Source organism: Magallana gigas, chromosome 5 (assembly GCF_963853765.1).
Source record: "Magallana gigas chromosome 5, xbMagGiga1.1, whole genome shotgun sequence".
Classification (NCBI taxonomy): domain Eukaryota; kingdom Metazoa; phylum Mollusca; class Bivalvia; order Ostreida; family Ostreidae; genus Magallana; species Magallana gigas.
The window spans coordinates 24,917,816-24,935,236 of record NC_088857.1 but is presented as its reverse complement, the minus strand read 5'-3'; the positions used below and the strand labels follow the sequence as shown (position 1 = coordinate 24,935,236).

General features: G+C 33.3%; 1 protein-coding gene across 3 annotated transcripts in view; it reads right to left on the bottom strand.

The window, feature by feature from the left end:
- LOC105345430 (zinc finger protein ZXDC) overlaps positions 1-17,421 on the bottom strand; it is an 89,037-nt gene that overhangs the window by 3,665 nt on the left and 67,951 nt on the right. For 2 of the 3 annotated variants that reach the window (XR_010714036.1, XM_034457684.2), the window contains exons 8-13: positions 9,301-9,597; positions 7,209-7,253; positions 5,579-5,665; positions 5,231-5,335; positions 400-558; positions 111-298 (exon numbers count right to left, since the gene is read on the bottom strand). Coding sequence is in view for 2 of the 3 variants with exons in the window: in XM_034457684.2 (XP_034313575.2) it covers positions 111-298; positions 400-558; positions 5,231-5,335; positions 5,579-5,665; positions 7,209-7,253; positions 9,301-9,597 (881 nt within the window). In the remaining variant the exon portion in view is untranslated. The remainder of the gene's footprint in view (positions 1-110; positions 299-399; positions 559-5,230; positions 5,336-5,578; positions 5,666-7,208; positions 7,254-9,300; positions 9,598-17,421) is intronic. The other variant, XM_034457687.2, reaches the window with a different exon arrangement.

Below are 17,421 nucleotides of genomic sequence, written 5' to 3'. Positions count from 1 at the left end.
CTCTGCCTTCTAACATTCTTATTTGACAAAATTGGCCTAAAAACCACAGAACTGTCATTTACTGTAGCTGAATGAGTTTAAATAGCAGTGTACTTGATCAAAAAATGTACCTGTAACAGCTGTGTTTGTATGTACATAACTCCAGTTTCTGGGTCACGGAAGGTGATCCCTCGCGAGGACAGTGAATCAGCAGAACTAAAAGTCCCGTTATCCATCGAGCCACTGAATGATGCTGCCTCCGATGACGAAATCATGAATGCAGATGATGCTTGGTTAAGCAAACCCTCATCAGAGTTTTCTGAAGAACAAAATAAAAACTTCCATAAATTTTCAAAATTTTCAAATTTTTTCCATTCATTTTCAAAACAAGATCAATGAAACCTGACATGTAAATCTCACCCCGGTCAGGGACTTGAGGACTAGTGGAGGCACTTGAGGTTTTCTCCTTTAGCAGCTGTCGCCTATGTCGAGCTCGGTAACTCAGGTTGTGGTTACTAAGGTAATCGGTGCGCGCTGATCCACTGTTGTTCTCCAGAACCAAAGGGCTTGCAAGGCTTGCTACATGAATATCCATTGATTTTGTAAATTAATAAATATTTTATATTTTCAAAAATCTTTTCATAAACCTAAGTATGATACACAGGAAAAATGTTCTGATGTAACAATGATCACTGAACCCAGTTTTGGTTTCCCTGATGCATCATTAATCATATAAAACAGTTACAAATTATGTCCTTTAAAATTTAAACTGATTTCAAAGTAGAGAAGGCATTCATAATAACCTCAACATATATGAAAGAACTGATTGCTCCTTCTTTGAAACAAGTCTGCAAAGATTTAGACAGATGTAGCTGCTGACTTTAGTGGTTTTTACAGGCTATGAAAATAATGATCATTGTAGAATATATAATATTCATATAAACATTTGAACTTTATAAGAATCTTTTATGAGAAATCTTCAGTGCTTTTCACAATTCTATTCGTAATAGGTTTCACTTAAGATTTTACTTACAAGTTTTCCTTTCTCTAGCAACAATTCACTTATTAATTCTTAAATAAGATGAGGAACATATAAATAAACCAAAATTCTCATAAACAGGATACAAAACTTAAATTACGGTATACTGTGGAATCATTAGAATTCGTGGTGGCTCAATTTTCGAGGATTTCGTGGGTACCCCTTCCCCACGAATTTACATCCTCAACGAATAAAGACACTGAATTTGTACTTTTTTAAATAAACAAATCTCTATATGTACACATAAAGTAGAAGTACTAGTAAAGGCATTTTTAATTTTCATGTTCATATTTCAATGCAAAGAACGCAGAGTACTCTTAAAGATAACGTTTGTATTTTACAGCAAAAAATATTAGAACGCAGTGTGAAGAAGAAAAGGTTTATTTATAACATTTAATATTTCAGTTCAATGTTAATTACTACTCAGTAGAATAATAGATCGACTAATTACAGTCCCACTTTTTGGAAGCCGCTCTTTATCAGCTCTGGGCGTTTTGACATGTTATAATGGGTGTTAATTACCCAGTTAGCATGTAGAGGCTTCAGTGTCGATGTTTTTAGATCGATATTGGCACTCCCTGGACCGTCACGGTCAAGCGATTCAAAAACTTGGGTTGAATACCATTCGTGAAATTCTGCTTTTAACTTTTCCTTGTAATCGTAGTTTACGGCCACATCCAACGGCTGGAGCTTGTCAGTGCACGCGCCTGGGACATACACAGGTCCAGTACAATCTCCAGATTTAGCTATATAGCTTGAAAAAGCTATATAGCTTTATAAAGCTATTCAAAAAAGCTTGATAAAGCTATTTATGTGCAGTTTTTGAAGAAAATTTTTATTGTAAGAAATAGACAAAAAATTGCAATAAACTTGCTACTCATATTTGCACAACTGACCATTATAAACTTGACCACAATTAAAGATAGTTTCAACACTGCAGCTTTTAAACACTTAAAAGCAAAAAATATATTTCCATTGTTTGGGTAACTGTTGACCACTTTGTGTGCAATGAGGCGTGGATAAGTATGATTTCTTCTCATTGTGATAAATTATTACCAATCAATTATCTTGTTTACCATAACTGACCTCCTTTATATTTCATTCAAGTAGTTACTGTGTGGTCATGAAACAGTTGCCCCAAAACTTTTAGTGCAAAGTCTCTTAAGGAGACACAAATTGATGAGTAATCTTTACATGCATTGTTCACAGAACAGTTCAAAGTTAAAAACTATCACTGGACTAAAGTGCGATTTTTTATACATACTGATAAAATTACAAATTTAAGAAAAATATATGACAAAATAGCTAAATGAAGCTACTCTGAATAGCTTAATAAAGCTATTTAGCTTATTCAAGCTATATAGCTAAATCTGGAGATTGTACTGGACCTGATACAGGGGCTGAATGTTGTGGCTCTTTAATTTTTCAATTAAAGAATTCGTGCGATGAGCAGCAAAAATGTCGAAAATAGCAATGGCCTTCTGGTTGATTCGATCTAACGGAAGTTCCTCTCTAATCTCGTTAACATAGGGCACGATCACTTTATCCACATATCGAAGCATCGAACTTTCGTTGCTCCAGTGAGTTTCGGTGAACGTGATATCCCAATCAGAAGGAAACTCTACACTTTGAGGTAGACAGCGCTCTGTTTTTCCTGCATATATTAGTTGCGGGGGAAGTAAAGTTCCCGATTTCGTTATTCCTAAAAGAAGTGTTATCTGTCGTTTATCATCAATTCCGGCGACTGTAACCTGCTTTGATCCTTTTTCCTCCATTGTCTACTCACCCCTGGGAACGAGCTGGCATCCAGTTTGATCCCAGTTGATTATAAGAGAATCCGGGACAGAATACTCACTCACCACATTATTGACTTTTTTCACAAATTCACATTTGATGTCGTCAAAATCACTTGGTAAAGTTTTAACAGCTTTTGTCCCTTTCCGTTTTACAAAACCCATACGGCGCATAATCGACCTAGCAAGATGCTTAGTAATTTCGATGTGGCCCCCAAACCGGGCTAATTTTTTTCTGTCGAACTTGGTCACAATAGCCTCCGCCCCTGCCATAACGATTCTCAAATTGATAACACCCCCGTTGAGCCGTACTTGGCGGATCCAGTTTTGTACCTCGCTATCCAAGGAACCAAGCATCAAAGTGTTTCCTCGAGGGGATCTGGGAAGAGCAGCGAGATGTGAATCCCCTTAAAAATTGATGCATCATATTTATTGCGTATTTATATTCATTTATTACAGAAAAAAATGCCGCAATGCTTAATGTAATTTAATATTTACGGTATATAAAAGTTATATAAATACTATGACATACCAGATGCTTTTCTTGCTCTTAGATACCGGTCTCGGATGCTTCTTACTGTTGATTCTGACACTTTAATACCAGAATTGGTCATAAAGCGCCTTGTTGCCCTTGCAACACCGTCTTCAACAGCGAGTCTGCCAATTTTAGCCCTTTGTTCTTCGTCCAGGTTGTTATATTCACCCCGCTTTCTTTTCCTAGGTGTCGAGAGAAGACTATCGGTAGTACTTGTAACAATAGTTTCAACTGCATCATTTGCAGCTTGGAATGCTGCCGCTTCCCGAGGTTCTGTACAGTCCCCGGGGTCGGGCAGACCAGGAACTGTTGGTGCTGTTGTTTTGAGTTTACCTGTAGTCAACCACTGTCTCAACGACATCTTCGAGAAAAATGACCAGACCAAGAAAAAAATCACACTTTAAATAGATTATTTTGCCTTCTGGCGAATTTATTGCTGAGTTTTACTCAAGACTTAATACCTAGTATCGGTATAAACAGCATGTACCTATACTATCGCAAAGAAAGATAACTCGTGTCAGCAAACAAACTTTCCAGAGTTATCTTTCTTAATAAAAATGAAAACGAAGAGATCCACGAAATTACGTCCCCACGAACGGACAAAAAATACACAATCCACGAAAATTGGCCCCCACGAATTCTAATGATTCCACAGTATACTTCACTTACATTAAGTAAAATCAATGGGATGTAGTAGAAATCAAAATATGACGTCACAATCACAATCATATGTATATATAGTGTGGTATCGGAAAATCTTACGAGAAAAATTTGCACAAAATTTTTGAGAGAATTTGAGTATTTTTCTGACAATAACTGCTATATAATGCAAAGTAAATGTATAGTGTGGCTAAAAACATTTAGTTTAGCTATTTATCTTGTAAATTGTACATCATTTGATGATTTTTTACAGTTTTGAAATATTTACGAGAAGGTATGTGCTATTGAAAAATTACGACGAATTTTACACATAAGAATCTCATAAGATTTTTCGTGAAAATAAACAAATTAAAACTTAGGTTTTCATTTATGAAAAAATAAATTTTAAGATTTTTTGTGAAAAGGACTAATGCTTCCTTCATAACCTTTAGAGCACAACCAAAGAAAGCAATTTTTTTCCCCAAAATAACAGTGTTTTTTTCTGATCTAACGTGTAAACAAGTGAAAAGCTGTAAATGTGACAGCAAACCGGGTTTTCTTTTATGTGAACTGTATCCATAATCCATGTCTACCCTGAATTGATAAACACTACCTACCGTATCCAGTGAAATGGAGTACCCTATGTGCAATATTTTGCCAAAGAATGACTAAGTTCAAAAGCTAATATTTTTTTTATAAATTATCAGAAATCAAAATCCTAGCAATATGCACATTTCTGATTTATGTACAATTGATCTGCAAAAGAACAACTACCTATCTTGAAAACTGTAGGAGGAGTTATCCGTACAATGAGGGTACCCTTTTGGCAGCCGCCCGCCTACCCGCCATTTTCACCATTTCAATAACCGGATTTTTCCGTTGGAAAACCCGATTAAAAAATAAAGCTATCATTTTAGAATAAAAATCTTTCAAGAAGAAGAAGAAGAATTTGTATAAAGATATAGGAAAATATTAAAATTTTTAAATCTAACATTGTGAATTTTTCTTTACTATATTACGGTATAGTTTAACAATATGACTTAAGAAATCATGGGAAAAATTTAACTAAAAGGTAGATATATGATGGTCAATTTGTTGACCATCCAGCCTCCTTAATTTTCTAACTTTTTGATTATGAAATCTTTAATTATAAGTTGGACTTGAAATTTGAAAGAAAAGCCATAACATGATGTATAAGAGCTTGCCCCAGCAGCAGCAACAGCCCCCCCCCCCCCCCCTGCTTACTTGTGTTGGATGTAGATGGATTGGAGGTCTCCTCTGGCTTGTCTAGTCCTGACATCAGCTGATTTAACACAGCCTGACTGATCTGGGGCATTTCTCCCGAGGAATCTACATTTAAATTCATACCAAATCTCAGTCAAATTTGCTATTCCCATAACATTAATAGGAATACAGGTAGCCTTGGAAGTATAACAACATCAATTTTGAAAAATACTTGTATTTTGAATCTGGATTAGTAAAATCTGTATGAAAATGCAGTGTTCCTCCAAAAAGTGTAAGACTAATATAGTGTTGTCTTCAAAATTCAAAGCAATTTATAGTTAAAAAATTTGAGAAAAAAACTCTTTTTACCTTCTGGATTTGTTATAAATTCCAAGGGGTCAATAGTCATCTGTTCTGAGACTGGAATAGTCAGCATTGCTGTGGTTGTCTTTGGTTCTGTTGAAAAAAGTCAGTGTGTAATACAGGCTTGGGGTGAATTACATTGTAAAGTAATGCATTACATTATCATTACTTCATGAATTTTGGCATTAAATTACCATTACCATTACTTGATATTCTTGAAGTAATGCATTACATGACCATTACATGAGTAAAGTAATGCATAACCATTACTTTGTTTAAAAAAAGTAAAGCTAATAAAGAGTTTTTGCAAATGTTTCAAATATTAAACACTCTTTAACATATCTACAGGTTCATGCTCAGTATTAGGTTCAAATTCAATGACTATACAAGAGTCATTCTTTATTTGCTCAATATATACAGGGCTCTACATTAACTTTTTTCCCTACTTGTCCATTCGGACAAGTGACCAAGATATTTACTTGTCCGAACTTCAACTTTACTTGTCCAAAAAATTTTCAATATTAAAGATCAAATATTGTCAACTTGAAAACTACACTTTTGTATCAATACTATTAAAAAAAAGTCATATATTGACTATTATTGCTATAATTAATAACCTGACTTTTTAAATGGAAACTTAAAGTGTCTTTCCTAAATGTATTGGTTCCATAAAACATTAAACATGATTTGTCAGCTGTTCTAAGCTTTGTCATGGCAAATTAAAGACATTTTAAATTTAGCCTCAGGTTTTAAAATACATGTAACTGTTTTATTGATTTCTCAGCTGTTTTTTAAACTAAACATGGAAAGTCATCTTATCTATCAATGATGAATGAAACCTAAAATAAATTACATTTCTTTCCGTAATCCTTTATCTTTGCTACCTTTTCTTCCTTTCTTTTTCTTAACATGTGTGTTTGGTACTTTGTAAGAACTAAGATCCACACCTTTACAGTTCAATATTGAAAGTTGTTTGTAATTAGTGAAGTTCAATCCCATCAAGAGTAACTCAATTGCATTGCAATTTGATGTCGGGATCGATATTCAAAATAACTAATTGATAAACTTATAACGAGATTACGGATAAACTTATCACAAAACTTTCTTTTCTTTTTAAAATGTTGGAGACTTCTTTACATAAAAACGCACTTGTCCAGTCGGACAAGTGGCCAGCAATAATCACTTGTCCATATATTTTTTTAACTGGTACTGGACAAGCAGACAAGCGTTAATGTCGAGCCCTGATATAATCATCTTGTGGCATTAGGAACAACATATTACATAAGGAAAATGATATTTATAGACATATGGCATGATACAATGTAGGATACGAAATAGAGACACAGAATTACATGCATAACAAAAAACAATTTTTGGAATAATGTTGCGGTTATTAAAAGCTAAATAGAGATATATCCCCAGATTCCACAAATCTTTATAATTTTGGACACTTAATTGTATTAATTCATAAACAGATGGTTTTTCCCAGTTATATTTCTTAAGATACGGTATTTTAATCGTATTTCTTTCTAACTTTATATTAACATATTGCACTGTAATATGTTAATATAAAGTTAGAAAGGTTTTGTCATTCACTATTTTAATATATATACAGGACCATCCCTAAGGTTCCTACCAGTTGCTTGAGATGAATGTTCTTCACTTTGGGTTACACAAGGATCTACAATTTAGATGGTAAAGATTGTAAGTATGAGGTGGTTTTGGTTGCATGTTTAATAGAAAAAAGAAAAAGTTTTACTCCTTGATATTTAACAAATTCACTCATCTATCAAATTTCAAAGCTCCTATATTATTATTATTAAAAAGAATTCATAACTTTAGTCTTCTATCGTAATTAAAATTCTACTACAATCAAAACTTTTTTTTTTTCAAGTCCTCTACTTTCAATCAGTCAAAAATCACATTAATTTTAGCTCACCTGAGCTGAAAGCTCAAGTGAGCATTCCTGATCACATTTTGTCTGTCGTCTGTCTGTTAACTTTTCACATTTTCAACTTCTTCATAAGAACTACTGGGCCATTTCAACCAAACTTGGCACAAATCATCCTTAGGCAAAGGGGAATCAAAGTTGTGAAAATTAAGGGCCACGCCCTTTTTCAAGGGGAGATAATTAGAAATTAATGAAAAATTTTGAGAAATTTTTAAAAATTCTTCTCAAGAACCATAAGGCCAGGAAAGCTGAAACTTGTGTGGAAGCATTCTCGGGTAGTGTAAATTCAAAGTTGTGAAAATCATGACCCATGGGGGTAGGGTGGGGCCACAATGGGGGGGGGGGGGTCTCGTCGAAGTTTTACATAGGAAAATATAGAATACCATGTCACGTGTATAACACACACTTTTTTTCAACCAAAATTTGATCATAAGTGGGGGTTGCGTGTTGTACAAAGGACTAAAATTTTACCCTATTTTTTCAAGCCCTGATTTTTGTTACCACTGCAGAAGTGACTGCCAATATAGCATGTTATTCAAGTTGTGTGAGTGTATACTAAATTTACTGTATCAGAAATACCTTATTCTTAGTTTTATTTCCATGTATTGAAATATTTATCCTCTCTCAACACTATTTCTTGCATCAAACAAGTTTAAATATCGCCAGTGTATTCATTATTACATAAGTAGCCACCTTTTGATTGGGCGCATGGTCAATGTTGTTTTACAATTTCCAGTGTCAAGAAGCATGCACCTGTCTTGTGTCGGACTTCACAGGGTGTTTTCAAGTCATGTAGATAAGAAATTATTCTGATTTTATTAAACTTGATTACTTCGTGTCCAGTTTTGCAGTTAAACATTATTGCTTTAAAAGATACTGCTAAAAATACATCGATCATTTGTACGACTTGATAATGACGATATACGACATATAAACATTTCTTCAAAATGTTTATTTAACAACAATCAAAGAGTTTGACTATAATTAATCAATTAAATCATTTCTTTTGATGTTGGTTTGGTTTGTATCTGCAAACATTATTACTTTTAAGCACTAAGCTCGGTTGCCGTTCTTCTCTACATATATGATCTTCAACTTTTCCACTGTTGTATAAGAAACTCTTTATGAAGTGTCAAATGATATTTGATATCGCCCATGTAAATCATGCCATCCTTTTTAAGTAAAATTGTAAGAACTTTGACCCTATAACGCTTGGACCATGTTCCGATCCCGAAATTACAGTAATTACGCTTGGGTTATAAAATAATAATTAAACATCGATATATAGTTATTTGGAAAAATGGCTGCCGTCGATTTTCATCGTCAGTACTATGTTACGATCACAAAATTAAAGAAATTGCGCATGGATTGTAAAATTATCATGAAACATCAATAGTTTAGGGGGAAATGGTGACCGTTGATTTCGACATTTTTAGGATGCATATTATACATAGGACCTGCTGTTTTTCGCCATTTTTGGGTCAACTTTGGGGGTGCGTATTATACACGAGTGCGTGTTATACACGATACATTACAGTAATTCTTTAAAAATCTTCTTCTCAAAAACTAAACAGCCAGGAAAGTTGAAATTTGCGTGGAAGCATCCTCAGGTAGTGTAGATTCAAAGTTGTGAAAATCATGATCCCCGGGGTAGGGTGGGGCCACAATGGGGGGATCGATGTGGCCCATTGGCCTCTTGTTATATTTACTTTACCCTGATGTAAAAGTATTTTCAGTCTTTAGCTACTCAGTTTTATTGGATAGCAAGATGACTTACTATTGATCTGAACCGCCTGGACGACAGTCTTGGTCTCTGTGTGTGAGGGCAGCATCCCGATGTCCTGCAGCTCACCGCCAAGTAAGGGTTCCAGATCCAGTTGGGTGACCTGACCATTACTAGAGATACTGCTCAGATGTTTCTGAACCATGTGTTCTCGAAGCTTGGACTTCAGGAAGTACTTCTTCATGCACCCTTCTATTGGACAGTGATAAGCAATCTTCTCTACTTTCTGATTTTCATGTCGATTCATGTGAACTTTAAGACTTGTTTTGGCCACAAACTTTGCAGAGCAACCTAAAAAGATTGACAATTCCTTTTGGCATTGTTCATGAAGACCTAATATCTTATTTTAGAATTTTTCTAAAGAGGAAAGTCAGCATTGCTCATATTTTGCCCCTTTTAAAGTGATTTCAAAAGATGTCATAAAAATGTAAAATACAGGATTGATTTGCACAGATTACCAAAATTAAAATTCAACAAGGGCACCGCTAAGCGGAGCATCTCCTCGCGACATGAGTTATTGTGTGTAGGGATGCATTATTTAGCAATATATAGTTATGTTAATGAGAAGACCATGCACATTCTACTAACCCTCCATTACTTCAAAAACTACGTTTTCTTTACCTGTACTAGATCTAAATCCAAAAAATATCAAGTTCTTGATTTGAACTGCTTACTTTCACTTTGGTTTCAAAGAAGTGAAGCGGAAGTAGTTATTGTCAAATCGTACATAAGATTTCTGTTTAAAATTGTGTTATTTAAACGATATATCAAAAAGTACTCAATTAATTGACTTGAAAACTACCTGGCTTTGTCCTTTTACATGTACTATGCCAAATAGGTATACAAAGTTTGATAAATTTTCGTGCAAGGGTTTTCTTTAACTTGCTTCCAAGCTGAACACACATACGCAAGCACAGCAGCGATGCTATGTCCCCTTCGCAACAAGTTGCGCGAGGGGATAATAACAAACATTCAAACACACATTAAGCTATTAACTCTATTAACTCACCGCAACGATGTTCTGTCACGCTACTTTCGCTCTGGGTGATTGATAACTCTTACTCAAAAATTTCGATTGATAACTCGTATACAATGTTGATTATGACATTGATTTAATGAAATAATAATTTATGATAGTATTAATGGTTTGGAAAGGCACATGCATTTTTCATTTGTTATTTTACAGAAGTGTGCAATCTATGATAAATATTTTTAGTTTTGAACGAATTTTGTCATAATGTATGCCCCCCTCCTTTACAATGGTGTAATTTTATCTAAGTTTTTGCATAAAAATTTGACCAATTAATATGACATTGCATTTGTTTTAATCTTTTACAATGAGACATATTTGTGCAAAGGTTGAGGAAATTCTATTGGAAGGTTTTTTTTTAATTTACTAGAAAATTGAAATGGAGTGCACACACACACATACATACATACATACACACACACGCACGGTAGCGATGCTATATCCCCTTCACAACAAGTTGCGCAAGGGGATAATTACCTCATCAGATATTAGCAAGGGTAATTGTGACATCATAACAGGTGCATTCTTTTCATCCAGCCTTCGGCATATCAGAGTATCAAGTAGCATTATTTCCTGGCTATTATGCTCGGGATCACCCTTCAAAAAAAGCTAAAAACCTACCTGGAAGTGACGTCACATACTGTATAAATAGTGCGTCCATTGTGATAAACACTCATAATTTTTCTGGCGACATCGGGACATGAGCCCTTGTTGGTTATATGGTTATTGCGGTATTAATAAATTTTCTAAGACGTGGTCTTAGTTGCAAGGTTTGTAAAGCCTTTGAAAACGAATTAAATCTACCAATGACGAAGTCTTGGTTTGAAAAGATTGATAGTCCGTGCATTTCGTTTTACACATGGTTCATGTGGTCTTACAACTCAAGTTGTACAATACAAGTTGTGTATTTGTTGAATGCACGATTAGAACACGCTGTGTTCAGAATTTTGTTGTGAATATATTTTAAACAGCAAGTTTTACAGTACACGTTGTGTATTGGTTGATAGTACGTTTATAAAACATGTTGTGTTCAGAACTTGGACTATATAAAAAAATTTACACCGCAAGTTGAATAATATACACGCCGTGTATATATTAAATAGTACAGTACAATTAGAACACGCTGTGTTTAGATTTTTCTTATGGTTTTATTGATCTCAATATCAGGGATATAAATGAGACAAGAGATGGAATTTCTCTTAAAGAGGTTCGATCCTCTGATTTTGGGTAGCCATTTTGTGTCACCTCTAGTCTGGAAATTCTGTGTCATATATGAATTCTACTTGTAAATTCCTTTTTTACAATGCCAAATAAACTCTATTGAATAAAATAGTGAAGAAAAAATTCCATATTTAGAGAGTGTAGTAAGGGACTATATTTTGTGGCGGAAGGTTTTTAAGAAGAAAATGAACATTTTTCATAACTCGGTTGTTTTAGAGCACCATAATTTTAGCTTTCTTATTTTCCGTGCAGACCAAATTTTCAGATAGTTTATGCACTGGGATATCTTCGTATTGTTTAAAGAACATATTTCAACAATATTTCAATATTTCTATCGACATATATTAGCATGCTTAAGTGATATTTCATAAAAGTAAAGAAAAAATTAACTCCAATTTTCCCCTAAAATTAGCTTATTTCATGCCATATCTCAAAATTTACATTATAGACCCATAATTTTGGTTTTATTTTCTGAATATTTAAGTTTCTTTTGACAAGTCTGTCATAATTTGAGAAAAAGTTTGAGACTTTTAAATTATTTAATTACATGTTTAATCGTTTATGAATAAAAATAGTATTTTTTCAGTGCAAAAAGGTCAAAATATCAATAAGGTGAAAAAATTGCAAACTTCTTCATTATGATAATTTTAATTTTATTAATTCTAAATAATATAAATTTGTATTTGAAACCATGGTTCATTTCAATAAAAAATTTTAGAGGGAAAAGCGATTTATGTGCAATTTGCATTCTCAGTGCAGAGAGGTCATATTAAATACATCGTAGCACCGAAAGGAGCATATAGACCCCAAAATTTTGTTTTGAATTTTGGTTTAGATATGTGTGTAGATATTTAAAAAATACTTTAGAAAAAAACTTAGAGACTTTTGATCGCAGGATCCAACGTCCTTATTAGGCGAACGTTTTTTTATTAGTTGGATTACGGATCCGCCGACCGAATTTTTTTGACTTTTAGAAAAAAAATAAAATGCACTTTTCCAAATTTTTTTTTACTGACCGACATAAATTAAAAGAAATACAAAAAATAAAATAAAATGGCTGGTGAAAAATATCAATAAAAACCACATAAATTGGTTTCATTCACGAAAAAATTACCTTAACTTTTACACTTTCAGTTTTAAAATTGATCGGGTTTGGAATACGGACTTCTCTATCACACATGTGCCATGTTGTATAACGGTGGTTTGTGTTTTATCATTTAAATGGCATACTTTCACATATCTGTCATTTGCAAAAATGACATTAAACTGTCGTTTAAGACCTTGAAACAGTGTTGTCCCACACATACTGGGGGCAAGCGGTGTAAGAAGTTCTTGAAAGTGTAAGAACCCACGTACATATTATGTTTCAAAGTTTTGGAAATAAAGTCGTCAGACAGAAGTACGATATATGATGGAGACATTTTGCATCAGTTAAAGCAACAATATTTCATTGTAAGACCAATTTCAGGCCTCTCGATTCTCTTTAATTGGGGGCGATATTCGGCCCCATTCCCAACGTGAAAAGGCATATTTTCCCCCAAAATTGAGTGTTTTCCCCAATTTGAGATCGCCTAAAATTAATAAAGTAACTTAAAAGAAAACTACACTTATTCTAAATATATATTGTATATTCAGCAGTCATAAAGGCACTGTGAATATGTGCAACACTACCGCGTTGTAAACTGTTTCTTGTGATCGGTAACTTAGCCAGAATTTCCTCAGACAGAGATTGTGTAATTTTAAAAACGATGTTTATTAATTTACTTTTATTTCTGATATTACAGTTAGTTGATAAGCTGTTAGTAGTTTATAATTCTGCAGTAAATGTTAAAATAATTATAAAATTTTTGGTCTAAACAGATCTAGATCCTCTACAAAACGGTAGTAAGTGGGTCAATGGGTTGGACTAATACCCCAAATACACAGAAGTACAGAGACTGATTTAATAAATATTCTCAATAGGCTAACACAATCAGGAAACATTTATCTGTAAAAGGTATAAATACAAATATAGATTAAATTTTACATTAATAAAAATAAGATAACCTTTTTTTTAAATTCTAAAAAAAAAACTTTTATTATTTTCTATGCCAGGCTACTAAACACAAAAAACCTTTTGGGAAATTTTTATACATCTTCAGTCAGTAACAAACTTGTATCACACACTGTGAATACACTTTTTTCTTTCTCCTTATTATACACACATGTTCCCAGTTTTAAAAATAATTTAAAAAAAAATAACTTTTAAAAAATCCTATCAATATACCCTGGTTTTTGTTCAGAGGACTGTACATTAAGCAAGGAAAAAAATTCCCAATTTCTATCAAAACGTTGCATTTTTCCCAATCCATTGGCCCCGGCCCCAGTACCAAAAATAGGTGTGAGAGGCCTGAATTTGTAAATCGTGTGTCAGTAGAGGTGTGAGACCTGCGGTTCGGAATGCCCTAAAAGTGGCCCAAAGACACACTTAAGCATGTGTACATGGAATAGTAAATAAAAAATCAAACAAAACATAAGACTTATTTTGTTTCTTTGAAGTTTGCCAGGTTTTTTTTTCCTTTTTTTTTTTCGACCTACCGACCCAATTTTTAAAATAAAAAATCCGTAATCCAATTAAAAAAAAAATGTTCGCCTAATGACCGGTAATATAAAAACGACCGGTTTAAGAATTTAACCTCTTTACAAGCAGAATTATAATATTTGCAAACACCTTCAATTTGATTTAACAAAGCGATTCACACTCTATCGACAAGATTGACTTTTACGCGCATTGTAAGGGAAGGCTAATTAACGAAAAAATGCTAGATGACATACTTGTGATGAGGTCTCTGACTGCTATTAACCGACAGCTATGATTTCCAATCTTTTGTTAATTGACTAACTATGTTTACATTTTATTACTAAAAATTAAAAAACACCCAAAAACTAATTAAAAACCTAATTATTTGTTGTTGTGAATTTCTATCCTTTTCTCAGTTTCGTCATTTAGTACGACCGTACTCCGTAAACAACATGGCTCCTGCCAAACACGGGAAACACTTTAGTTTGATTTCATTTTACACGAAAATTTGACAGAGTTTGAAATATTTGTAACAGTTTAGAAGTGCAAGTAACTTGATCAAACAGCCTGCGCATCAAGCACGTTATTATATCTATAGTACTATTGAGGTTATTATATAACATATGATTACGTTTTTAATGTAAAGAAATTAAAAGTAAAGAGGAGAGATTCAGAGGAAATTTCCCATACTAACATGATTTATGAATATAAACTTGTTATTTTATTTAATGGTGTTTTGTTTCTTTTATATGAAAGTCAAATATTGACCTGTGGATATTTGTTCAGACCGGTAAATTTCATAAAATCACCGGTCCACTTGACCAGTGAATTTTTTTTTATTTCAAAAACTCTGTACCGGTAATATAGCAATACATGTATTCAGTCAAATAATTAATATGGTTTTACTATTTAATTGTTTTTTGCATCCATAATTATTACAAAAGTCATAAACCTGCACATCATTATATGATTCATGGGGATGATTTGAGGAACAAAGAACCAAACATTTATTGACTTAAATGATTTGATTTCAGACACCATACATGCATTTATTTTAAGCTAATTTAAATGAAGACTTCATGGAAACTAAGGCTTGATAAGTATTGTTATGACACTGTATGATATAAAGAAATGAATTTGTTGGTACATTGCTGAAATCCTGAGATATAATACCAAAAGAAAAGGTTCAGAGTGAAAGAGGATCAATGTGATCAGAATAAAAATCCAGAAATAATACAATGTTCACTATGTATAACCCTATTTGTTATAACATTAAAACTTATTACCAAAGTATGGTACATGTTCAATTAGATTGAAATGAAAGAGTACGGTATATATTAAAGAAAGAGACTATAGGTGACCATCTTTTATTTCTATCCTAAGAATTTGGTGAATAAAACTTTTACCATATGTCATGTAGAATTAGATCAAATATAAAAGCTATATATACTAGCCTGTCTAGATCATGCAATGCAAGCAATTTTCAACCAAGACAAATATTCGTCAATGGAGATCAGTTGTTTTACAACCTTCCTCTTTATGGAAAAATCCAGTGATAAGGATTATACATGTAAAAATACATTTGTAATAGAATATTGCAATGGAAGAGATAATTGAATGGTATTTTTTAATTGGCAATATACAGTTATAAGTTATTGAATAGAGTATTAAATATACGATATGAAACATGAGATTATGTTTGATTATATATTTAGAGACACTGAAATTTGATTTTTTGAGATTCTCTTAATACAAGATGGGTTACATGAGTAACTTCAATTTGGAATTTCGATACACTAGCTAGCACCATGTTTACAATGTTCATATTGAGAAAAAGCAAAGAACAAACTGATTTTCATACATTTATTATATACTTACCATATATGTATTAGTTGATGCATTGGAATGGTTTCCAGTATAAGTGAATAATTATTGATTATCTCTTCAGAACTTATCATCAGAACTGAAGTCTTCATGAAAATTTAGGACAAATGTTGCATGTATTTACTCGCTAATGGTGTTTAGTATAGTATGATACTACAAATTTAAAACAGATTTTAGAATGTTTCTGGTAATATTCAGAATTTGAATCAGAATAGAAAATATTAACTTTACAGATATATGTGTTAAGACATTGTGTGAACATTAAGGCTACCGGTATATGTACCGTATTTTCCCGACGACTCGTCGAATTGCTCATTTTTAGCCAAAATTTTAACAAAATCCTACGATATGTCGATTCAGACGACGCGTCGAACTTCTCGCTTCAAAATGGTGTATAAAACTGCAGTAACATTATCAGTGTATGATGCCACGATGTCCCAGATATTGCTACCAATTATTATTAATGATTAACATTTAAACAATTACTCTTTATACTTATGCATCATATTTTCAAATACCGACAACATCTACAAAGTCGCATGCATTGTAAACAATTCCCGATATCGCGTGTTATGCAAAATTAAACTTACTTTGACAGAAATATTTTATTCCCATGCATTAAAATAATCACCCACTCTGACCATCGCCAGTGTATTCGCCATTACGTAACCAGCCACCTGTTGACTCGGCCCGTGGTCAATGTTTGTTTAACAATTTCCGGTGTCAGAGGCATGCACCTGTCTCATGTCGGACTTCAAAGGGGGATCTCAAGTGCAGAAAGCTTAGCAATTACTATGATTTTATGAAACTTATTTACTTTGTATCCAGTAATACAGTTACACGCTATTATTTAAGAGACACTGTTAGAATAGATCGATCAATTGTACGACTTGATGATGAAGATATACGACATACATACGTTTCCTAAATTTTTTATTTAACAATAATCAAAGAATTGGACAATAATTAATTAATGAACTATAATCACTCTTATAACGGTACTCTTTATGTACACAGTGAGTGAAATTGCCGTATAGACATGATAGATGTCAGCCTTACCCTCATGAAAAAAATTTTCTGAAAATTTCCTTAAATTCACTGAAATATATCTGAATCATATCTGAAAAATTGCTTGGGGTATGTACATATATGTTTCTAATATCAGTATTTCTATTATTTCGTGTTTTCTTTAAATTGATTTTTACTAACAGAGTCAGGGTAAAAATCCGAGAGGACCCGAATCGATCAGGATAAAAGCGTGTCCAAAGCGTGTGAAAAGCGAGCAAATCGTTTCGTGCGAGAATCGTTTCGTGTAAACCGTTCAGCGTTTCGTGTAAATCGTTTAGCGTTTCAGGCAAAGCGTGCAGCGTTTCGTGTAAACCGTTCAGCGTTTCGTGTGAACCGTTTAGCGAGCGTGCAG